The sequence below is a fragment of the Berghia stephanieae genome, chromosome 3 (genome assembly GCF_034508935.2).
Source record: "Berghia stephanieae isolate SIO BIC M18660-M18661 chromosome 3, UCSD_Bste_1.3, whole genome shotgun sequence".
Lineage (NCBI taxonomy): Eukaryota > Metazoa > Mollusca > Gastropoda > Nudibranchia > Aeolidiidae > Berghia > Berghia stephanieae.
The window spans coordinates 72,758,757-72,786,089 of record NC_088362.1 but is presented as its reverse complement, the minus strand read 5'-3'; the positions used below and the strand labels follow the sequence as shown (position 1 = coordinate 72,786,089).

The window sequence follows — 27,333 nt, the reverse complement described above, 5'->3', positions numbered from 1 at the left end:
ATGGGTACCATTCATTGAACGGACAGCTATGCTTGTATGTATGTATGTATAATATATATATATATATATAATATATATATATATATATATATATATATATATATATATATATATATATTATACGAGGCTGTGCCAAAATATCGTGTTTGTAATTATCGTCACAAAAGATGCTCAAATTATGGGATATTTGGGAAAACTAAGAAAACGATTCTTTTTATCAGTTTCTTTGTATTAAATAATTAAAAATGTACGAAAAGAGTCAAAATTATTGTAGTAATAGCTTTTTAAATTGTCAAAAAAGTGTGGAATAAGTTGCTACTCTCTTCCCACTTTTTTAAACCTTTGTGAAATTATTACTTCTATTTTGTTTGAGCTAGATCGCCAGTTTTTGGTTTATATTACATTATTCAACTGATATAAACTGATGTTTTGTCCCCTTCGACAACACACACGCGCCCACACACACACCCCAACACACACACACACACACACACACAATATATATATATATATATATATATATATATATATATATATATATATAATGCATGTATGTAAGCATTCACGTTTGTGTGTCTGTGTGTTTGTGAGTTTGTTTGTGAGACTTTCTTTATATTTACTATTAGGCCTTTGAAAAATCGTTTGTTTTGATTCAAATGTTTGCATTTCGCATAATCGTATATTTGTCGTCGTAAATAACTTTTGCTTACAGCCAAATCGCTCGCTGCGCTGCCACTTGAATGACAATTCAGCAAAACCACACACTGTGACACCATTCCCATTCTTCGCTTGACCCGCACACAATTTTTTTTTGTTCTCTAAAGCAAATTATATATTTTTATTCAGATGTGATTGAATAAAGACACAAATGTATTTTCAAATCCTAGCATTAATAAAGAAAGAGAGAGAGAGAGAGAGAGAAAAGAGAGAGAGAGAGAGAGAGAGAGAGAGAGAAGAGAGAGAGAGAGAGAGAGAGAGAAAAAGAAAATATCTGCCGCTCTCAGCGTGCTCAACATTGCCTAAACAATATGTGACCCACCTTCTCAAAACTGTATTTATGTTGGCGTTTTTATAATGTTAATATTGAATTATATCAGTTATGAAACTTAGATTAGTCATTTTCATAAACTTAAACTTTTAACATGTTTAATAATTTCAGTTAATTTGATATATTGTGATTTACGATTTTATTTATTTATTTATCTTTTGGTTCTTTTTTTGTTATTGTTTTGTTGTGTTTTTTTTTGTTTGTTTGTTTGTTTTTGTTTATGGTATGTTTATGTTCTTTTGTTTTTGTTTAATTTTTAATTTGGTTGGTTTCTTTGATTTTTTAAGAAAAATTATTATTTTGGAGGCTTGGGTACCAGGTAACATTGTATATCATATGGCATTACACTTTTACTAGCAGGAACCCTGATTTAACTCGTTTATTCCTTGACAAAAAATCTTGGTCTAATCTTTGTGGTGCTACTAATATAATTTATAAAGACAGAGGAAAGAAAAATTGTCTCACTATATCTAATATCCAAATATTTTATTTGTTCCAATTTTCCAGGATGAAGACTGTTCTTTATTTATCCCAATATTGTCAATTCTCTGCTACTTGTATATTTGTCAAGTTGTTTAGCATCCTAAAGGTTTATTCTTTCATTATAATATGGTATAACATGACACGACATAACATAACGTAACACGGTAAGAGATGCTTAGGTAAAAAGTCCTTTAAATACTCTTAATTTTATACATTTATCTCATCTCTATCATTGATTCATTTTGATATATTTTTGTCCTTTTTTTTATTTGTTTCTGTATGTAATTTTTGATCTGAGGAATCCCAGTTTAATTATACTATCAATGTCTGATTTGCCTTTTTGCCAGTGAATCCACCTTAGATATTAAGCTTAGCTAATTGGTCCTTCTCAAATGTGTTTCAAAATTGTCGGTTTTCTTTCCTCTATATTTGAGTTCTAGATACAAACGCGAAAATTATTGTGAAAATGAAATTTTTAAAACGATCCTTTCGCCCATGAAAGCAATTTCAAGTTGTTTCAATCATATGGGGGAACCTGCATTTTTAGCTTATATCCCAAAATGAATCAATTTCAATTATTAAAATATTATTTTATGATTTGTTTATTGGTGTTCGCTCCAGAGACGTGACATATCTGGTCTGTGATCAGAATGTCTCTGAGAGTGAAGAATACCCAGAAAATTCCAGAAAGCATAGCGGAGAGACGCAATGGGGTTACCAGCCATCTAATTATAGATCAGCATGTCACACTTCAACGCCATCTACCGTGAGTAGACTCGAGTTAACCCGGCCTTCCCCTTGACTTGCCCATATCCTAAAGACCTTTGCCATTTGCTATCCCATGACAATACAATCTCGAGAAATAATATATATTTTCTCAATTGATATTTTGTCTCGATGAATCCCATCCTTCGTTAACTACTGACACCTTAAGATTTGAACACAGTTCAAGGTGTTACTGTTTAATTTGTTGAGATAAATTCCAAATCCAAATCAAATAGCATGGTCATAGTTCAATCAGTTTCATAAATTCAAAATCCGTTAAATCAGTCCAAATGTAAAGTCATTTTTACCTATATAACCATTTTCAATATACGTGGAATATTTCTAAGTTCGTAAAATGCAATCAATGATGGTGAGCACAAAAGCCTTAAAGTGTGCATCAAGTAGAATAGTATAGAATAGAATAGAATCACTCTATTTTATCCCCTATCGTAAACCATTCCCACAATTCCTATTTTAACCATTCCTCCTACTGATTTTGACCTCCCACATTAATATTCAAAACCTGCCTCTTTAAGTAAGAGCGAATCATACACAACTTGTTTATTCAAAAGAACAAGAATTTTCTCGAATATTACTATCAAACCCCGCCTCTTATGACATAAAAATAATTTGATAAATGACCGCATTTTATGCACAACAACCAAAAATAGCATCAATCTGTAGCTGATATCCCCTGAGTTTTATAGTTATCCCCTGAGTTGCAACGACAGTGTTTTGTGGACACAACCGAGAATAATTGCAATCTCCTGCGGCTACCCCCATGGTTCTTTCTAATATTTACCGTGTTTTATTGTCATGTTTTTATCAAAATTCTTGCGTAATCTTCGTGCATAAGCTTACTCTCTTACATTTGAAAAAGCAACTGACAAGCACTATTTTAGTATTATATGTGTGTATATTTTTATTAACAGGTCTATAACTGTAAGAATGTTTTAATAATTGTATAAATTATTTTTGAATCGAAACGAGGAAAAATATATGAAAAGGAAATATCGTTTGATTGCTTTTCAGACGAAAAGAGTTAATCCCGGTAACACAATCCTGTTAAGTGATCCGCCCAGGAAATATCGTCCATCCAGGTCGATGCCAAAGCCCATTAAGAAAAAAAATGATATTATTTTCTTTCCTAAATGACACACTTTAAACCGCCTTTTTGACATCCTTAATTTTCCATCCTTATTGGTGCATAACGTTTAAAGATAGTAAGCGCTTGGGTAAGAAGTTCACAACATTGCCTTCCGGAAGTATAAGTAACGGACAACACACTCGTGAACCTAATTTTAAGATATCGAAAGACGTCACTCAGCCTGTTATGTTTGCATCCGCTTGTATTGTACTCACTAACTGTTTAACCAGACATAAAAGTCATGGTTACACAAATGTGTGTGTCCTTACTCCGATGCAATGTTGTGAACTCCTTGGCCAACGATTCACTATATCTAATACAGTTAGTGAAGACTCTAACGCGATGGAAAAAAGCAATAACAACTTATTGACGTCAACTTCATTCTATCTATAGACAGTTCGAAGATGACGTCACTCAGGTCTTTGTTATTATATTTTGCCATCCGCGTTTATGAGTAATGCTCACTGAACTGTATTGAACCTACTATAAACGTTCATGGATACACACAGGTTTGTGTGTTGGTCCGTTATACATCCGGATGGCAATGTTATGAGCTTCTTAGCTTAATACAGTTCAGTGAGCATTACTCATAAACGCGGATGGCAAAAAACAATAACAAAGACCTGAGTGACGTCATCTTCGAACTATCTGTCGTCTGATTGATACAATTTAGTGAGGACTACTCATAAGAGGCTGGCGAAAAACAATAACAAAAGGTTGAGTGACGTCAACTTCGTTCTATCTTTAACCACCTCCACCAGCCGGACAGCGTGGCGTTTCAGTTTGTGAGCACTTATGACAACGTTTAGACTCATAATACTCTTCAACAGTCATAACGTCACTTTCTTCCTAATGACGCATGGTAACTTAGTAACACTGGCTCTAAACTATCAGAACAATGGCGGACGCCCGTATGAAATATTTCCCCGGCGATAAAAGCGTATCCAAGAAAAAAAGACACATAAATTTGATCATCTTTTGACTTTTACACATTCTGATAACAAGGCATATGAAAAGTTCTAGCCATCATGAAGAATAAAAAGTAATGATTTTCTTTGTTTAGAAACCAAGATGGCCGCCGTTGCCGGGCGGCGTGACATCAGACTACGTTGAATGCAATAGACAGTTTAGATGACCACGATTACCAACGCCTCTCGGACAATCATAATGTAAACAATGACAGTGATCGGTAAACATTACGAACTCCACAGGTCTTAATATCGATGGGATGTATCCAAGAAAAATACCCACTGTTCTATCGCTTGACCAATAGATAGAATGAAGTTGACGTCACTTGGGTCTTTGTTATTGTTTTTTTTTTTTTTGCCATTCACATTTATGAGTTCTTCCCACTAAACTATATTTACCAGACTATAAAAGTTCATGATTACACTTGTGTTGGTCCGTTATACTTCCGGATGGCAATGTTGTGGTCTTCTCAGCCAAGCGCATACTATCTATAGAACCAACACAGAAAACTATCATGTGTCTGGATCATGTTTATAATATGATCGAGAAAATCGTATTATAACTAATCACCCATTTGGCAATATAAAAATAATAACAACGATCAGAGAGAGGCCGATTTCATTCACGTTATTATTTATAAACAAACAACTATGTTTGTCCGAGCACGTGTGAAAGTGTGTCACAAATTCTATGTTTTGATTGGTCAAAAAATCTAATGGTTAATTAGCCATGTATAACTAACCATTAGATAATAACATCGTCTAATATCATGTACATTTAAATTCGTTTTTGTATGTGTGTGTGTGTGTGTGTGTGTGTGTGTGTGTGTGTCAAATTTGTTTTTTTTTAAAAAAAGTGTTTTGAAACCGGAGGGCCCAAAAAGGACACATCTAAATAATTTTTCCATGAAGTCGAGTCAGTGGTCGCATTCCTAAATGTGCTCAATTTAACAATAAAAAGTGTTGGGTTTACGAAATATCCAAGAACACAAAAGGTCATCTTTTTTAGGTTGTTCCATGTATTTGTTTACAAGTTTCATAAAGATAGCAGCGTGTTTAAATGTATAAATATTATGGAATCGCAATACAGCAACAAACGATGTGATGATGATTCAGTTGGACGAAAACATAAATATTGATACTGTGCGTTTAGCCAAAAAGCTCACAACATCCGCCAGTCGGATATAACATACCATCACACAAAACCATGTGTAAGCTTAAACGCGTGCATTATGATCTATATAATTTAGTGAGAACTACTCATAAAATGGCTGGCGAAAAACAGTAACAAAGAACTGAGTGACGTCAATAGGCATCAACATTCGTGACGTCAGTTCTCTCGTAATGACGCATAGTAACTTAGTAACTGGTTCTAAACTATCGGAACAATGGCGGACGCCCTTATGAAATACTTCTCCGAAGAGCACAAAAGTGTCCAGAGGAGAAAAAAACATTATAAATCTGATCATATTTTGACTTTTATACATTCTGATCACATGACATGTGAAAAAGTTCTAGCCAGCATGAAGAATAAACAGTACCGATTTTCTTTGTTTAGAACTAAGCTGCTGGTTGCTGGGCGGACGTGGCATCAGACTATTGAATCCTATTTCTTTCCTTCTATAACATGTCCCTTCACTTAAGACCAGATCGTCTTTCGTGTCTCTCTCCATCCACTAATAATATCTGCTATAGATCGATCATGCTGGACAGCGAAAGGTGATTGGCGTGTAACATGGCTATTTCAGGAATTCGGTGAACAAGAGGGTGAGGAGTGGCAGTTGCGAAACTCGAGATTTAAAGCGGCTGTGAGGTGAGGAGTGAGCGGCGGGGCGGACGAAGTTGAGCTCGCGTCAAGTTCATTGTTATGACTAGTTTGGAGAGAGATCTTGTGTTATTGTTTACTGTTATGATTTTGAAGTGTGAATCAGACAGTTTCCGGATTCCGGGATCGGAAGGAAACAAAGTAGCATCCTCTCTCCGACTACAACTAAGTGTCTTGTGTTGGTTCGTGTCATTCGAAATTCGAGTTTATATTGAAAGCGTTTGTGTGTATGTGTGTAAATAGTGAATACAAAATTTATATTCTTTTTTTTTGTGATGGATGTGCTGAACATGTGTTGAACATTTAAAAAGAGTGTAGTAGTTTTTAATTCATTGATGGCGGCTGATTTATTTGATTTTGTGGTTATTGTAATAGTGAGGAGTATATTAGTGATTGCGTTAGTGATGTTGATAATAGTGGTTGTGGTTGTGGTTATAGTTGTGACAGTCTTAGAATCGTAGTAGTTGTGGTTAGTAGTAGTAGTGGTAATAGTAGTAGTAATGGTGAGAGTTGTAGTTGTAGTAGTAGTCGTCGTCGTCGTCGTAGTAGTAGTGGTGGTAGTAGTAGTGGTAGTAGTGGTGGTAGTAGTAGTAGTAGTAGTAGTAGTAGTAGTAGTAGTAGTATATAGTAGTAGTAGTAGTAGTAGTAGTAGTAGTAGTACTAGTAGTAGTAGTTTTAGAGTAGTGGGAGTAGGTAGTAGGTGATAGTGGTGGTGGTAGTAGTAGTAGTTGTTGTTGTTGTTGTTGTTGTAGTAGTAGCAGTTATAGTACCAGTCATAGCCATGGTCGTGGGTGTAGTCGTAGTAACAGTCGTGGTAGTGGTTGTGGTGGTAGTGGTAGTAGTAGCAAGTAGTAATAGTAGTAGTAGTAGTAGTAGTAGTAGTAGCTATTGCTGTTGTTGTTGTTGTTGTTGTTGTTGTAACAACAGCAGCTGTTGCGGAATAGGAGCGACTGTTGTTAAAACTCTTATGTCATGGATGATACTCTTGGTTTCATTTATGGTTGATATTGTGAAATAGCAATGCTGGTGCTATCTTTTTTTTTTTTGATGAGCTATTGTAATAATGTGCATCCAAAAATCATGCGGGTGAGAAGCTAAAGATACAACACAATACAAAATATTACAATTACAATAGCTAATGACGTTAAAGTGTAACAATAGGCTGCATACTTCTAAATGTCACGAGACACATTAAATTGCGATAGGGGCGTTGATACGAAAGAATAGATTATGAATACAGCATAATCATTTAGATTCATAGAGTAGGGGGTGAGATAGAAGGTAAAAGAGATCAAAACACGTGGGGAGAGAGAGAGAGAGAGAGAGAGAGAGAGAGAGAGAGAGAGAGAGAGAGAGAGAGAGAGAGAGAGAGAGATAGCGAGAGAGAGCAATAGTACGAGAGACAGAAAGGGAAAAGAAGAGTGGAAGAAGAGAGGGAGGGAGAGAGAGAGAGAGAGAGAGAGAGAGAGAGAGAGAGAGAGAGAGAGAGAGAGAGAGAGAGAGAGAGAGAGAGAGAGAGAGAGCGCGAGAGAGAGAGATTTTTAACAAGCTTGTCATTTGATTGGATTTGTCCAATGGCATTGAGAAATGTATGGAGGTCCTGATAGATCAGTTGGGAGTGCACTCCCTTCAAACTCAAAGGGACCGAGATCGATCCCCGGTGCAGTCGAGATTTTTTTTCTGACCCCCCTGTCCACCCAGCAGTGATTGGGTAGCTGGGTCTGTTAGATCTCGCGGAAAGTAGCGATATCCGAAGGATATCAATCACTTGCCATTGTCCGTTTCACGCTATAGAAACCGGTATAAAGTCCAGCTCAATGAGCCGCATGATTCTGAAGCACTCGCGGAATTCATGCCATTCCATTTCCTTTCACAATAAACAGCGTGTGCCATTAGCCTACTACATGCATCGCCCACATGAATAACATTATTCTATGGAGATATTCACAACGATCGGGGTTAATGGGCATGAAGAATGTTTTTTTTTAAAAAATCCAATCACTGCTTTCGCCATATCAGAAAACCCGATACCTTTCCTGGAATATCATTATCTATCGTTTTTGTCAATTTTGTCATTGCATAGATAATGACCATAATAAGATTTTGTTTAAATTCATCATCATCATCATCCATCATCATCATCATCATCATCATCATCATCATCATCATCGTCATCGTCATCGTCATCGTCATCGTCATCATCATCATCATCATCATCATCATCATCATCACTTATATCCTCCTCCTCCTCTTCCTCTTCCTCCTTCTCCTCCCCCTCCTCCTAATCCTTATCATCACCACCACCACCACCACCATCATCATCATCATCATCATCATCATCATCATCATCATCATCATCATCATCATCATCTTCATCAATAGCATTCGAGAATAAATTAAAACCAAGATCAATAGAAAAGCAGGCCTTCGTGGATACGTCTGTCGCTCCTTAGATCCACAAGACGCATGAAAACAGGATTATTTTTCTTTGTTTTCTGTAGCCTTAAACTGACTGTAAATTTAACAAATTCTTTACTTCCCGTTAGAAAGGACGTTATTATAATATCGCAAAGTATCTTCTGCGTATTATACCGCACCCAGCTGTTTTATCACTAAATTGTAGATAGTAGTTGAAAATTATATACAAAATTCTTTACCTATGTGCATTAAACTTTAAGTCTAATTATTGTTCCTAATCAAAAATTCAAAACATCGCACCTAATCTAATTCGTTTTTGTTTGTTTGTTTGTTTTTTTTTTTGTTTTTGTTCTAATTATTCTATTCTTCATTTTCTTTATTTTATCTTTTTTTCCCTTCGTTTTTGAAAATAGTGGTTAAATTTTATAAACCGTTTAATATCGATACAAATGAAGTTTTTTTTTTTGGCTTTTTTTTTTACGGCTTTCTACAAATCATTTATTTTTTTTGTCTCTTCTTCATTTATTTCTTTTTTTCTCTTTTTCTTTTCTTTCCATTTCGTTTTTCTTTTCTTGTTTTTTTTTTTTTTTTTTTTTTTTTTTTTTTTTTTTTTGTGTATAGAATTCAATAAGCGTTTTAATATCGACACTGTTGAGGTCGGAATTGACAGGAAAGATGATCGATATGCCTCGAGATTAAACGCCGGTAGGGATCTTTGTTAATCTTCTTTTGCCTTTGAGGGAATGCATTTTGAGCTCAGCACTCATTCTTTATGCCGCGTTACACGAAGAATACAGAGAAAGCTACAATGAATGTGAATGGGTAGCTGGGTTTGTTTGACTTGGCGAATTGTATTTTACGATAAGTTATTGTCCTTTTCGGGGTATCGGCTAGCAATATTATTGTTTGTTTTGGACTCTACAAAGACTGGGATAAACCATTTTCCTCGTAAATGCCAATAATATTTTTTTAGATAAAAAGAAATATACCATTATTGTAGATATTATTGTGACAATAATAATAATAATAATAATAATAATAATAATAATAATAATAATAATAATAATAATAATAATAATAATAATAATAATAATAATAATAATAATAATAGTATTGTTATCATCATCGTTATCGTCATCATCATCATCATCATCATCATCATCATCATCATCATCATCCTCATCATCATTATCATCATCATTATCATCATTATCATCATCATCCTCATCAGCATCATCATCACCATAACACCATCATCATCATTCCGTACTCAATACACCATATCATAAGGTCTCCCACTGAGTTTGGTGTTTGTCACGCGATACTATCACATTAATAACAGCGTAGAAAATTGCTTGTCCTTAATTTTTTTAAATATCGATTCAGCGATTGTCTAGACATGTTTGGGTGTATTGAAATCAAACTGGTTAGATGGCACGTGAGAGTTTACAATTCTATGTAGACGCGTGTTAAAGTTTGTCAAAGCGCTTAGATATCACATTCAAATTTTAGCATTTATATAGTGCAACAACCATTAAAGCTTGCTCAAAGGGATCCTTAGCCGACAGCAACACATAAAATCTAGGACGAGACATGACGAAATTAAGCCTTTGTTTTCGATAGCGAAGACGCCAATACCGACCAATACCGACGAGTTACTCGTTTTACATCTAAGTACAATGCGAAAATATGAGTATAGAGCCTTTTCTATTGACTCAACTTTGCGTCGCTCAGAGCTGGGCATGGAACAAGGGACCTATCTGTCAGAAGGCGAGTGTCATACTACAAGGCCACAATCGTACAATAGTTTTACTATTCAATATCTTCGTAATATAACAACTCTCGAACCCAGGACCTTGCGATCCGAATGCGAGTGTCATACCACAAGACCACATAGCAGCTGTGAAGCCAAAGCCCCCGCTCTACTAACTGAGCTATCAGATCCCTTAAGATAGAACGAAGATGACATCACTCAGGTCTTTGTTATTATTATTTTTATTTTTTTTTTGCCATCCGCGTGTATGAATAATTCTCATTAAACTGCATTATCCAGACTATAAAAGTTCATGTAACACATAGTTTTGTGTGTTGGTCCGTTATACTTCCGGATGGCAATGGTGTGAGCTTCTTAGGTAAGCGCAAACTATCAATAATAAGGTAAACGCTATAGATAGTTCGAAGATGACGTCACTCAGGTCTTTGTTATTGTTTTTTGCCATCCGCGTTTATGAGTAATTCTCATTAAACTGCATTAACCCGACTATAAACGTTCATGAATACACACAGTTTTGTGTGTTGGTCCGTTATACTTCCGGATGGCAATGTCGTGAGCTTCTTAGGTAAGCGCAAACTATCAATGATAAGGTAAACGCTATATTTTGTAAATTGGGATGAACTCGAGCTACTCGGACGTTATGGCACCGTAGAACTACTATTCCATATTGATCTATTGTTTTTGTTTATATATACTAGCCTCTCATTTATTTATTTCTTTTGCCATTTTTAATGCAAAAATGTTAAAAGTTTGATCATTTCTTGAATCCATTGAATTAATATCGGTAACTTTCCATTCAAGCCCAAAATCATCAACTTTATCCTCCTTTCGTATCATTTCTTTGAGAAGCGACTCCTGCTGGTATTTTCAAACCAGTGTCTCAAATTCGTTTTGTTTGTTTATCGCTTAACCCAAAGAATTTGGGTAAAGTTTGATCTTTTCCTTTGCTGGAGTCCCAACGCATCAATTATGTCCTTATTCATCTTCACTTTGAGACGCAATTTTGCTATCATTCTACTGAGTCCTAGTCATTCAAAAGAGGGTGCTTTTGTGGTTATCAAAAACAAGGTAGTAAAGTAATTAAATTAGAATGAAAATATCTAAATATTCAGTTCAATTATCGTGAAAACAAACCCTTTAGAATGTCAACTTAAAAGCGCGATATAACCGATATCGAACCAATGTCAATGTTTTGCTCTTTTCTGTTTATAGAACAGTAAAGTTGGTGCCCCAAACGTAAACAAAGGTCGAGAAGCACATGGCAAACCACATGTTCCTGTCTTGACAGCTCACGTTCCAATGTAAATAATAGAAAGAAAATAACCTTTAAAATTTGGCTGTTAGGTGGCAAAAGAAACACATATTCATAAATACTCGATCATGCATCAAATAATGTCTAGATATGGATATTTTATGGAACAAAAGGTAAAATTTATCAAAAGTTACGTCTATCTATTTTTAGACCAGAGCAAATTATTGCGCTGGTATGAACAAAACGAGAATTATTCGGAGCCTGATTTTCATAATAATTTAGTCTTATATTATTATTTCTGCAACTGTTAGATTTTATGTAAACATATTTTCAATACTGAAAGTGTATTGCCTACAACTCAAACTACAAAATTGGGAGACCTATATTGTGCGTAAATTATTCCGGTCCCTAACGGAAATCACTAGCAACTTGTTATTGTTTACGTTTGGGGCACCAACTTTTCTGTTTATACAACGAAAATGTTGCTGCCTGCCTGAAGCTTGAATACGGGGTCCCGATTATCGATTGGTAATTGGTAGCACGCTCGCTTCATGCGCAAAGGGACCGAGATCGATCCCGGATGAAGTCGAGGTTTTTTTCTGACCCCCCCCCCCCAACTCCCCGGTCCACCCAGCAGTGATTGGGTAGCTGGGTCTGTTAGATCTGTCGGAAGGTACTTTAGAATCGTCAAGGGTAAATTGGCGGTAAATAAATGATAGCAAGCAATTGTTTTCCGTTTCACACTATAGAAACAGGGGTAAAATCTGACTCTGTGCGCCTAATAACTCTGAAGGACTAACTGGAAGCTTTAATATGTAACAAAGAAAATATTTGAACAGAAGCCCGAAATTAATTAATTTGTCTTTGTTGATTAAATGGAAGTTTCTAGTCATTTTTTTAATAGTTATTATTTGTTTAAACAATTGGGTTTTTTAAATACATAAATATTAGACAACATTAGAAAATGCAATGAGATTAAATAAGGCTTTTTATAATATTTGTGCGGCTATGTAGTCTCGTGGTATCACACTCATCTTCGGATCGAAACGAGTAGGAAACGCTCTGGGCGGCACATAATTCGAATCCTTGGAAAAGGTTCTTTATTCACATTCTCTCATTGTACTCGGGTGTAAAATGAGTACCTGGCCGTTAACAGTGTTGTCTCTGTCCAAAAATTTGTAGAATCGCCTAACAGACGTCATCATGTCTCATCGATCCTCCATATTAAATGTAGCTGTTGGCTTGGGACTCCCAGCAAAGCGCTTTGAACGTTCAGTAGATATTGCTGCATATTAAAGCTCAAGTTTTTATATTTTTAAGCATCACCAAAGGCGTTTATTTGAACAATGTTCTCAACAGGCAATAGAACAATTTGTCACGTTTGACATTTAGTTTTCACTTGTGGATAGAAAGCCTTCGGGTATCTCTGGTAGTTTGAATACATCCAATTACATTGCACCCAATTATATTGTGTTGTGGCCGAGAACGCTTTTGCATATTATGTAGTTACGGAAGATGTTGGAATAACATGTTATTGTCTTCTATTTCCAATATTAATTCTTTGAGTCTAACTTGTTTTGCTCGGACGCACAATTTTAATTCTTGGATTAATTCTCTCCATCCGTCTTTTCTATTGACTTCAAGATTACTAAAATTGGAGGGAGTTGTCTCGGTCAGTTTTAATGAAATGAGAGAGAAAGAAAGAAAGAAAGAGAGAGAGAGAGAGAGAGAGAGAGAGAGAGAGAGAGAGAGAGAGAGAGAGAGGGTAGAGGGTGATTAATGGGAGGAGGGGATAAGATCTATTAAGGTTACTCACTCACTTGATTGGATGACCAAAAATATTCCAAAATCCATTTGTCTATTGACAATAGTGCTTAACGTTCACAAAACTGTGCCAATATAGCACATAGCCTGCAAAGCCTGCTTTATGATGCGATGCAGATGATGGTGATGAGGAGGAGGATGATGAGGATAATGATAATGATGATGATGATGATGATGATGATGATGATGTTGATAATGATGATGATGATGATGATGATGATGATGTTGTTGATGATGATGATGAGGTAAAAAGACTCCATCTTTTTTATCTGAATCGTTATGAATGACACCCCCCGCTCACAGCGCCCACCCCATTTTCAAAGATAATCCCAAGTAAATAATATAAAAGGTTTTGAGAAAATTATGGAGAGAGGGATCAATACACATGCATGTAGTTTTTGCCGATTGAGAAATAAAGATGAATAATCACTTCAAATAATCTAGTGGAGGATGTAAAGGCAATGAGAGAGAGAGAGAGAGAGAGAGAGAGAGAGAGAGAGAGAGAGGGGGGGGGGGAGAGAGAGAGAGAGAGGGATATAATGGGGGATGTAAGTGTAAGATTAGGTAGAGAAAGAGTGGAAGAGAAAGAGAGGGGAAAGAATGAAAGAGAGAGAGTATGTGTGTGTGTGTGTGTGTGTGTGTGTATGTGTATGTGTGTGTGTAAGAGGGAAAGAGAGAATCGTAAGAATGGAAGTGAAGGCTGTGAGAGAGAGAGAGAGAGAGGGAGAGAGAGGGGGGAGAGGAAGAGAGAGAAAGAGAGAGAGAGAGAGAGAGAGAGAGAGAGAGAGAGAGAGAGAGAGGGAGGGAGAGAGAGAGAGAGAGAGAGAGAGAGAGAGAGAGAGAGAGAGCAATTATATTGTGTGATTGAGGTAGAGTCTGGGAGGCGGAGAATTCATTTTTTTTCTACACGAAGTTAGATGCTTTCAGGGAAAAGACGGAAATTGGAGGGAGAGGGAAGTTGGCGGTAAATAAATAAATGGGCATACTCAATAAACTATATGAAGATGGGATAGGGAGGCTATTCAAATTTCGGTGGCAAATAAAAGAAATAGGTCAAGTGGTCGATAAAGCTTCTACAGTGAAAATATCATTTATAAGGAATAAGGGGCAATGCATCGAGACCTGCCTACTGGTACGAAAAATTCGTAGACTTACGAAATTTTGGCTCCAATTTCAGAATTCACGAGCATCTCTAAGCATTCAAAACTTATTGAAAATGATAATGGATACTATATTACATAGTTTAAGGATTCTGAAGAGTTATTTAATCCTTGTGTGAGTAAATTGTTTATTTTTATAGTCAACTATAACTGCAATCTATTTATCTCCTGAGAGTTACGATTTAAAAATAAATTTCAAGTAAGCAGATCTGAACGTATCTCATTGATTTCATACAAATCAGCGTGGCTCAGCGGTACGGGCTTTGCTTGGTACCATAAAAGGTACTGAGTTCGATCAACCGCCACTGCGCCATGTGGCCTTGAGCAAGTCACCTCGCCCTAGCTTAATTTTCGCCGCTGTTCTGTGGCTGACCCTAGAGACAAATTTCCCCTATGGGATGAATAAAGGGATTTTTTTTAAATTTATTTATTTATACGAAACGTTGGTGGTTTAACCGTCTGGTATTCGAAATTTGACCAGAAATCTTCGCGAAGCCCAGGTTTGAGAGTTTTTGCCAAGATGGGTGTCATATAAATCGATTTGATGTTTGAAGGACGAGTTTTCTGGTCACATTTTAAAATGAGTTTTTTTTCCAGAGTACAGAAGTTAACTGGTTAAATTACTGTTACCTTTTTTATTTCAACTTTTTAAAAGTTGCTCTTATCTTGTTGCTGTTGTTTTTTTTGAAAATCCTGTCTCTTGTTTAAAAAATTCCATTTCCACGGTTTCAATGTGTCCATGTCGCTTCAAAGGACTTCATAGTTCCATTATTTTTTTTTTTGGTCTTAGTCAAAGTATGTCAAGTTTCCATTTCATACGGTGCACGTTGACCTCTTTGTACGAACACTGTAAAATCCTTCACTTCCAATAACCTTGCACGCGTTCATACCTTTGTCATGACATTCATTCGAAAATCTGCCTAACATCCTATTATATTATAATATTATTATGACTGTCTTACTGTACTTTGCCAAATTACAGTTGTTTTTTTTTTATTTTGTCTTTTTTGGGGTTTCCTTTGTTTGTTATTATTGCTTAGAAAACTGATCTGCGATCCTTCAAATGGCAATGGATTGAAACTGTCCACAACTTATTATAAATGTATCCAATCTTTAACTACAAACAGTTCTCGGGTTTTTAGTTTGAGACTTTTTGATAAATTGAGGGTCATTTTATTCGAAATGTATTTGATGGAAACAGTTTTCTGTCAAGAGTGAATGCAAAAAAGTGTTTTGTTAGTGTGTAGGCTAGAATTCTTGATTTATACAAGGAGATATTCAACGATTGTCTTTTTGCGTACAGAATTGAAGATTATAAATTCTACTCCAAGCCAAGATAATTGGGGTGTTAAAGTTTTATCAGTGCAATAAATTGCTTCTTCCCTTTCTTATAATACCCGTGCTCTTCCGTGATGCTATGCGTTTAAGTAAACTACTCACAACATCCACCTATCGGGCATAACGTACCAACACACAAAACTATATTATGTAACTTTAAACGTTTATAGTCTGATTGATATAATTTAGTTAGAACTAGTCATTAAAATGTCTGTCTAAAAACAATTTTTAAAAAGGCTGCGGGGCTTCAATGTCGTTCCATCTATATTTATCCACCAAAAGACAGTGTTCAGTGAAGAAAATAATACTCAATGAAAATAATATTCAATGTGCATCTTGCACTTTATATCAATAGTTGGAGAATCACAATGCCTTCACTGGGATTCCAACCAGAGAGCTCTCTATCCCCTAATAAATATCTTTGGTGACCCACCGTCACAAAACGGTATTATGTCGAAATGTACAAGATTAAGGCAATCGAGTGTTTTGTCAAAACAATCAGAATGAGGAAAGAGGAATGAGGTTTTGAGCTGTAAGAAACAAAACTCACTCTCATCAATAAAGACAGTTATTTTAACACAAATGGTTTTGGAAAAGCACAGAATTCGATTGTAAGAATGGGTTTTATCCGACATGCTCTTTCTTTTTTTGTTGTTTTTTTTTTTTTTGCAGGCCTCATAACCCAATTTATTATGGGCTCATTGTTATAATGGAAACCTCAAAAAATGACGCAAAATATTGTCCACTACAACAATTTTAAACTAGGCCCATAATTGCCTTCGGCTGGCAGACCTGCATATATGTACACGTCGGGCTCAACGCAACATAATACCTTTTTTTAGACGATTGCTCACAATTGCCTGCCCTGCCCTGCATCCAGGTTAAGCCCACGAGATTCATTGATCCTACTTCGCTCGGCAAGGGAAAAATCCCAGAGCATTATTATCTAACAGTTGGCTTGGGGATTCCATAATATGTTCAAATGCAGAGGGGAGATATTATAACCATGATGGGCCTCTTTTGTGTTATAAGGCAATCCGCTTTACATTATCCACCATTGCAGATAGGAATTTAGAAGATCGATGGCCAGTTTATTTAGGAGAAAGTCTAGTACCTCACATTAATATATTAATATACATTTTGTATGTTTAGTTCAAATATATTCACCCGAGCGTCCCCCCCCCCCCCCCCCCCCTCCTTAACGTTTATAGTCTGATTGGTAGAATAGAATTTAGTGAGAAACACTCATAAAATGGCTGGCTAAAACAATTACAAAGAGCTGAGTGACGTCAATTTCGTTCATTCTATACAAGAAACTAGAGCGGAAATGATGCCTGTAAAGATTGTCTGAACATACTAGTCGCGGTTTAACTATTCTTGAAGGACAATAAAATCCTGAGGGATTTCTGTCTTGTCTCGTGTGGTATTCATGTGAAAACTGCGACAGTAGTCTAGGATGTTTGGCTGTTTGTTATTATGTATGGATGTAGGTTTGCTTGTGATGCCAATATGTTAGGGCTGTTGGAGTTGGGTTTGGGGAGGTGGGAGGGGAGGGCGGGGGGGGGGGGGGGGGGTGGGAAGGAAGGGGGAAGCGGTTGAGTGAGGAGTTGATGGATTGTGAACGAGGTTGTAACTTTAGTAGACTGATCGGAAACAGTAACGATGGTTGTGGTAGTTGTTAAATAAAGAAGTAATCGTGTTCAAATAGTGTTGGTGGTGTTAGTAGTGGGAGATAATATAAAAGTAGTTGTAGTAGTAGTTGTGGTATTATTATTAATAATAATAATAATAATAATAATAATAATAATAATAATAATAATAATAATAATAATAATAATAATAATAATGATAATAATAATAATAATAATAGTAGTAATAGTAGTAGTAGTAGTAGTAGTAGTAGTAGTAGTAGTAGTAGTAGTAGTAGTAGTAGTTGTTGTTGTGTGATGGAAGTATTGATATAAGTAGTGTTTGTGGATGTAATAGTCGTACTAGTGGTAGTATTAGTAGTAGTAGTTGTAGTAGTAATAGTAGTAGTAGTAGTAGTAGTAGTAGTAGTAGTAGTAGTGGTATCGCTAGTAGCAGTGGTAGTATCGCTAGTAGTAATGGTAGTATCGCTAGTAGCAGTGGTATCGTCATATAATAACTTCTTGATGTGTCAGGTGCACGGTGTGTGACACGTATAAAGATATTTAAGTGTAACCTATCGATCCATTCGGTTTTTGGTCAGGGTGAACCAGATGAATAAAAAAGGATTTTAAAGTTACAAAGACCAGAGATGTGAAATTTTACTTAATGTCAGTTAAGGGAATCACGTGTTATTTGTTTTCAATAGGAATAGTCCCTAAAGCTGAGTTGGCAGAGCACTCGCTTCACATGTAATGGGTCTGAAATCGATCCCGGTTGAGATTTTTTTTTCCCTTATCCCCTGTCCACCCAGCAAGGATTGGGTAGCTGGGTCTGTTAGATCTGACGGGAAGTACTTTGCAATATACAGCGTACTATCTACAGGGTAGCAAGCAATTTCTATCGTCCGTTTCAAGCTATAGAAACCGACTCTATATAAATGCTCTGAGGGACTACTTTACTTTTAATTCTTGTCAATAAGACATAAAAACTTAACCGAAATATCATAATATATGGACAAAAGATAGTATGCGCTTGGCTAAGAAGCTCACAACATTGCCATCCGGAAGAATGACGGATCAACACACAAAATTATGTGTGACCATGAAGTTTTATATTCCGGTTAATACAATTTAGTGAGAATTACTCATAAACGCGGATGGCAAAAAACAATAACAAAGACCTGAGTCACGTTAACTTCATACTATCTATAAATTCAATATAATTTAGCATCTAAACCACTCCGACATAATACCGATGAGTCACAATTTACAAGTATCGTTTTAACTCACAACAACAGCACAGCCTAACACAGTTTTCGGATTTTAAAGTAACTGCTCCCGTGGGTATCATAACAGGACAGGTAAAGAACCATTGATTTTATTGACCTACTGCCTTGGTTATTTCATTATGAGAGCACAGCGACATGGGACCTTTGTTATGTTTCGATATACCTTGTGACGTCAGCACCATGGTTTTGAGTAATAGCAAAACGGAGTTTTGGCTCGAGGCGAGATTACGACGGGTGTCCAGTTTATGGAGGTAGGTGATTGTATACATTGTTGGCGTTAGGGGCCTACTCTTTCAAAAAAATAAACCCAAAACACAACCATTATTTGTGGTCATTTTGGTCATATTTCAAATTTCAAATTCAAATTCAATTTCAAATTTATATCGATTAAAATGACCTCCCCCCCCCCCCACACCCACACACACACCCACCCCTTCCGATACCTCAACGTGTACATATTAACAAGTGTGACATCCCAAATTATTATGGTCTCATTATTGTTGAGAATCTCAAACCAACCCAAACTTAGTCCGTTTTAACAAGTCCATATAATTTGCGCTCTAATAGCAGACATGTAAATGGGTGCTCGAGATGCGAAGTCTCGGGTTTAAGAGCTTTTGTCAAGATGAGGTTGATTTAAATCGATCGATATATTATTTGAAGGACAAGTTTTCTGGCCAATTATTATTTTTTTTAATACGTGTCAGACCAGAGTAAATTAAATCTCAAAATTCCACTAAAACACTTTACAAGAAAATGAGGTTCGTAACAAAACCTTAATCGGGCCTCGAGCACCACTACATTATTGAGTTTCTGCCAAGTTAAGGGATGATCTTAATGAATAGACATGTTTTCATGCCAAAATTTCAATTTTTTTTCTTACCCATTCATGACATGTATCGACTTACCAATGTTTATCTACAATCTGGTCGTGTTGAATGTGTTTTTTTGTTTCTGTGTATGGTAAATGCCAAAGGTGTGGCTAGGGTGGATTGGATGACCTATGCCTACAGCTATACTGGCGTGTGCTGACAAGAAAAAAAAACTATTTTTTTTTTTTTTTTTACAATTTGGCCAGAAATTCTTTTTACTTCAAATGTCGATCAATTCGAATGGGGAAACCACACCCAACTTGTAAGAAAACTTGTAAACCCTTGTCTTCTAGAGTTTCGTGTTTAAGGATTTATTTATTTTTACAAGTTGGAGGTTGTTTTAGTCGATTCAAATATGAAGTAATTTTGTATGGCCAAAATTGTTAAAAAGTGTTTTGCTAATGTATTGAGTTTACATAAAGGATATGAGATGAGATAATGAGTCATGGTAGTTTAGTATGAAAAGAAGATGACCTACTTCAGATGCTGGCTTGTATTGTCAGTTACTTATAGTTAAGCATTGACGTCACTTTCTCGATTTTTCCCGTTTCTTTACTTGTTTTTATTGTGGCCAGTGTAATAATGCCGAAGATGATAATGAGACGATGGTGATTATAATGGTGAGGATGGTGATTATAATGATGATGATGATGATGATGATGATGATGATGATGATGATGATGATGATGATGATGATGATGAAAATGATGATGAAAATGTGGTGGTGGTGATAGATACGATGGTAATTGTGGCACTGATGGTGAAGATGATAATGATGACGATGATGGTGGTAGTGATGGTGACAGTGTAGGTGGATGTGGGTGTTGGTGTCATGATGAACCTTGTAAAAATAATGATAGTGATAACGACGATGTCGATGGCGATGATGAAGACTGATATTATCAAAGCAATGATTGAAGGTATTCACTTATATTATAGGATGCAACTGCAGTGGCAGTTATTTTGACAAGACAAGTGCATTGATCACCATCAAAATGATATAAAATCGATACGACTGCTACGTGATATCAGACAGGTCTGTCTCTTCTCCATTCCGATAAGCCACAGTGTGATGACACTGAAAGAACACTTTTTTGTTTCAGTAGGGAATTTTACTTTTGGGGGCGATACTCAACTTTTTACACACAAAAAAAACCAACAACCCCCCCCCTCCCCTCCCTCCCCCACAAAAAAAATAACCCAACAAACCAACAAAAATAAAACCCATAAAAACTAACAACAAATCAACAGGACAAACAAACAACCAAACAAACAAACAAACGAAAACTAATATTTTTTATAATTTTAACAAGTTGAGAATAACACTAATTTATCGATACGTATTTAAAGTGAAAAAGTGTTCACAATTCGATGACTTGCATTGGGTAGACAATATCACCATACAATGAAAGAACACATTTTTTGTTTTCGCAGAACATTTGACATTTCGAATATTGATACCCAACTTTTCAAAAAAATACCTTTAACTTTAAGAACTTTTATAAGCTGAGAATAACCTTCATTAATGTATTTGAAGTAAAACATTGTTCGCCAATCAATCAAATCGCTCACATTGGGTAAACACAATTTCTTTATACTTGCTGAACACTTTACTTTTAGCCAGACATTTAGCACTTCAAATATCGATAAATTTAATCGATACCTACTTTATAAAGGAAGCTCTTAATCCACAATTATATATATAATTATATATATATATATATATATATATATATATATATATATATATATATATATGTATGTATATATATATATATGTATGTATATATATATATGTATGTATATATATATATATATATATATATATATATATATATATATATATATATATAGTAAAAGTATGTACTGGACAAATCAAACAAAAACGCATTTTGTCAGAATAAAATGCAAACGGGTTCATTTTACATTATCTCAATGAGCAAAGCAAATCATTGGTATGATGTCGTGTTTATTGGTTTTTCTTTGTTTTATGGTTTTGTTTGTTTATTTCTTTGAGAGTAACAAAGTAAAACCTACACGAAAACGTTAGTTTTAAATACACCAAATACACCCAAGTGCATTATGCACTTTATGTGTTCAAAACGGATTACACGGTATCCTAATTAAACCAAACTGAACTTGTAGAACGAAATGTTACGCCTCGAGGGCACAATTGCAATGATGTGTTGGTTTGTTTTGTTTTTGTTGTTGTTTGTTTGTTTTTTCTTTGGTTTTTGGGGTTTTTTTTGTTTATTCTTTTAACGATATCAACGCTATCACCGGCCAGGTACTCATTTTACACCCGAGTATGTTCAGAAAATTGGCTGAAAGACTCAATATTGTCCGGCCCATTGCGGAACCCATATCCGGGACCTACAGTTCTCAAGCTTAGATACATTCACCACACCAGCCTAGACCAGGAAGCCGCAAAAACACACAAAAAATAATAAACCTGTCTGTACTCGATGCATGGACTATTATCAAATCTGAAGTTATGTCTGCAGTGGACATCAGCGTACCAAAAGTTAAAAGTAGTTCAGACAGAACTTCACCTCGGTGGATCAATCCTACAGTCTTGGCAAAACTCAAGAAAAAGAAGCAAGCTTACAAAAAGTACTTAGAAACTAGAGAGGGTGCAGACTATATTAATTACACGAGGGCCAGAAATCAAGCCAAAAGCTCATGCAGAATTGCTGTAAAGGACTATGAGAGATCTATTTCTCGTATGGCTAAAGTGAACCCGAAAAAGTTTTTTGCATATGCTAGAACAAAAACGAAGACTAAAGACGGTATTGCGGATTTGTATGATGATCATAAGACAGCCTCATCTAACATTGACAAAGCCAATATTCTTAACAAGTTCTTTAGCAGTGTATTCACCAACGAGGATCTTACTAATATACCTACATGTGAAAGAAAAAGTGTAAACAACATACTATCAGATATAGAATTCGACAAAGACACTGTAAAGAAGAAACTAGACAAACTCAATATGAACAAGTCCCCAGGACCTGACATGTTCCACCCCCGCGTATTATGTCAGTTGTCAGAAGAACTCTCCGAACCATTAGCGTTACTGTTCCAAAAATCACTTGACTCAGGAACTCTTCCACCCGATTGGAAAGAAGCACAAGTTACACCGTTATTCAAGAAAGGAGACAAGAGTAATCCGGGCAATTATCGACCAGTTAGCCTCACCTCAGTGGTTTGCAAAATAATGGAGAGCATTATTAGAGACTATGTCATAACTCACCTAAAGAACAACAAGTTACTGTCTGAATGCCAACATGGCTTTGTTTCTGGCAGGTCATGTTCAACTAACCTCCTAAAGACTTTAAATGATTGGACAGAGTTTCTCGACCAAGGATCTTCGGTTGACGCAATCTACTTAGATTTTGCTAAAGCTTTTGATTCTGTTCCCCATCAAAGACTCTTAAACAAACTGGAAGCTCATGGTGTACAAGGAAATACTCTAAGCTGGATTAAGCATTTTCTAGTAGGCAGGAAACAGAGAGTTAGCGTGCAAGGCACAGTGTCAAATTGGACAGAAGTTCTTAGTGGAGTGCCACAAGGCAGCGTCTTAGGTCCAACTCTTTTCGTAATCTTCATTAATGATTTACCAAGTATTTTGTCTAGCTCATGTTCAATGTATGCCGATGATACTAAAGTATACAGAAAGGTAAACAATCTAGAAAATAGAGACAGTCTTCAGTTAGATATTGACAATCTAGTCAACTGGGCAGACGATTGGCAACTGAAGTTCAACGCTGGAAAATGCACAGTGCTACATCTTGGAACGAAAAACAAAATCTTTCACTACGATATGAGACAGCATCACTGTAGCGACAGAACAGCTCTGAATAAGTCAAAACTTGAGAAAGATTTGGGAGTACATGTTGATACTAAATTAAAATTCTCAAAGCATATAGAAACACAAGTTAATAAGGCAAACAGAATCCTTGGACTCATCAATAGATCTTTTACCTATTTAGATGCAGCAACTATGAAAATACTATTTACTGCATTAGTCAGACCCCATCTCGAGTTCAGCAACTCAGTATGGTCACCACAATTTGAGAAAGATAAGAAACTTATTGAAGGCGTGCTTCGCAGAGCAACAAAAGTAATTCCTGGGTTGAAAGATAAGCAATATGAGGATAGACTGAAACGTATTGAAATTCCAAGCATGACATACAGACGAGTACGAGGTGATATGATTGAAACATACAAGTTTACACACAGTTTGTATCAAGTCGAGAGTAAACTTTTCGTGTTTGCAAACAATGGAACCAGAGGTCATAATTACAAGCTGCATAAACCAAGGTGTAACACATCGCTTAGGCAACACTACTTTAATCAACGTGTGATCGACCGCTGGAACAGTCTCCCTGAAACGGTGACCAATGCTCCAAGTGTCAACGCCTTCAAAAATAGCTTAGATAGCCACTTAGCAGATTACATGTTTAGCATAGTTGAACCGCCCATTAAGATCCCATCAAAGGGTTAGACGTATATACAGGTCAAAAGATCTGTTAGGGTTAGGGCCTTCAATTTATCAAAAAGTTTATATATTATAGATACAGGTCAAAAGATCTGTTAGGGCTTTTTATTGACTTTTATCTCGATGAACTGAATGCCAAGATCAGCAAAGGCACAAAACGCCTAATACGCTGGAAAACTATACTATACTAAAATGACACCTGACGAAGCTACCCCCGACCCCCCCCCCCCCCCCCCCCCCCCCACACACACACACAAATACCTCTCCTTTTTCTGCTTCCTATACCGCTATCATCTTTATCACAACAACAACAACAACAACAACAACAACGACGACAACTACTTCAGCAACAACAAAATCAACGACAATAATTAAAATGACGTGTATGGAAAAGAATGTAAAATTATTGATAAAACTAGTTGTAATAGTAGTTGTGGTGATGTAAGCCGTGCAATGACAAAACTCCGTATATTATAGTCAAAACTTGATCAATCTTTATTCTGATCGTCTGTACCTGACTTGCTCACATTTGCAATTATAGACTTGTTTTTAATATCGTTGTATAGATAATGTTTTGCGTTGATTTGAGAATAATTTTCATTACAATAATAAGCCCATAACAATTTGGGTTACCAGAGCTGCAAGAGACTTAAAAGTCAGTTCCTGATATTTAAAAATATAGAAAACACAAAATCACTGTTTGGCTTTTGTTCTAGTTTTATTTATCTATTTATTATTTATTTATTTTTTATATATGTGTTTAATCTATTTTTTGTCTCTGTACTTTCGCTAATAATTTATGATTTTTGGGTTGTCCTGTAAAATTGGAATTTATCATTAATCTGAGGGCGTTGACGTTACAAGGCAGATTTGCCCCGATTTTAGAAAAAGATGAAATAAATAAAATATCGATAAAGATACCTTAATTTATCTCTCATAAGTAAATTGTTATTTCCCTTTTTTTAACAATTATTCTTTGCCCTTAACTGCCCGGCATGATTCGACACCACTCAAAGCAGAAGCAGCTTATCCCAAAAATCTTGAATTCGGATCGAATTTTGTCCGGATTGCATAACAATGTAAAACATTTTACCACTTTTTTAAATTGCACAAGCACTTACTCTCCATTCTCCTATGTTGGGCTCTGCACCTCTAAACCTAGACATGGATAGATTATTCTTAGTGTCTATTTCGCTTTTCTTTAAAGTCATCGCATCTTTTTCCTGCTTCCAAATACAAATTTGTCTATTCCATCAGTTTATTTTGGCTGCCTTTGAAATGAGGCAAAATGTTTTGCAAGCATCGCACATCCCTCTTTTAAAAAAAATAAAAACAAAAACTAAAGGTGGCCCATTGAGCTGGCGTTTTTCACGGTTATTATTCGGTCGACCAGACATACAGTAACAAATATTACTGGCCACCCTTTGTCTATCGGAAAATAGTTTCATTCAGATCCAACAGACTCAGTTACCCACTCAATACTGAGAAGAAACGGATCGTGAATATTTCGACTGAAATCTAGATCAAAACCAGTACCTTTGCATGTGAGGCAAAAGTTCTATCATGGAATTATCGGGATCCCTCAATGAAAACCAAAAATAAATAAATAAATAAACAAACAAACAAACAAAGCATCTAGCCCTTGTTTTTTTTTTTTTTTTTTCTTTTCCTTTCACGAATATTAAACGAGCTTTTATATAGAGCAATATCCAATAAATGTGCTCAAAGCGCTTTACAAAGGGTCCCTGACTAAAAGCAACACGTAACTTGTAGAACGAGACATGACGCCTGTTAGGCGATATTACAATTTTTCGGACGGAGACAACGCTGTTTACGGCCAGGTACTCATTTTACACCTGAATACAGTGAGAGAATGTGAGTAAAGAGTCTTTTTCCAAGGACTCAACTATCCGTCGAGAGAGGCTCGAATCCAGGACCTTCTGATCCGAAAGCGAGTGTCATACCACAAGATCACGACATAGCCGCACATATTGTATAGATAATATGCAGATGACGTCACTCAGGCCTTTGTTACTGTTTTTGCCATCCGCGTTTGTGAGTTGTTCTCACTAAACTGTATTAACAAGACTATAAAAGTTCATGGTTACACAGAGTTTGTGTGTCGGTCCGTTATACTTCCGGATGGCAATGTTGTGAACTCCTTGGCCAAGCGCATTCTATCTATAGATAGTATGCGCTTGGCTAAGAAGCTCATAACATTGCCATCCGGAAGTATAACGGACCAACACACAATACTGCGTGTATCCATGAAGGTTTATATTCGGGTTAATACAGTTCAGTGAGCATTACTCATAAACGTGGATGGCAAAAAACAATAACAAAGACCTGAGTGACGTCATCTTCGAACTATCTATACCTATAGATAGTATGCAGATGACGTCACTCAGGCCTTTGTTATTGTTTTTGCCATCCGCGTTTGTGAGTTGTTCTCACTAAACTGTATTAACCGGACTATAAAAGTTCATGGTTACACAGAGTTTGTGTGTTGGTCCGTTATACTTCCGGATGGCAATGTTGTGAACTCCTTGGCCAAGCGCATTCTATCTATATATAGATAGTTCGAAGATGACGTCACACAGGTCTTTGTTATTGTTTTTTGCCATCTGCGTTATGAGTAATGGTCACTGAACTGTATTAACCTGACTATAAACGTTCATGGATACACACAGTTTTATGTGTTGGTCCGTTATACTTCCGGATGGCAATGTTATGAGCTTCTTAGCCAAGCGCATTCTATATATACTTTTTATTCTTTGTTTTTCAGACACAGTCTTGCAAGCGTTGAATTGAGCACGTGGGCCTCCAGGGGATCCACACGCCGAAGCGGTACCCTCGCCTCCTTCAGCTCGTCCTTGAACCCACTTGGAGTCACGAGCAGGGCAGAGATTCTACAGACGTGAGTGCTATTTCACTTTGTTCTTTTCTTCTAACTTCCACTCTTCTTTTCCTGAACCGTTGGTAGTACGTGACAACACTAAAGAGAACCTTGCGGTTCTAAGCGGTTATGTGTGTTGATTTTT

At 36.2% G+C, this 27,333-nt stretch overlaps 1 protein-coding gene across 1 annotated transcript in view; it reads left to right on the top strand.

Moving 5' to 3' along the window:
• The window catches only part of LOC144968393 (uncharacterized), a 104,639-nt gene that overhangs the window by 58,336 nt on the left and 18,970 nt on the right, over positions 1-27,333 (top strand). Inside the window, exon 4 of the mRNA XM_078906699.1 lies at positions 27,078-27,209. Coding sequence (XP_078762825.1) covers positions 27,078-27,209 — 132 coding nt within the window. The remainder of the gene's footprint in view (positions 1-27,077; positions 27,210-27,333) is intronic.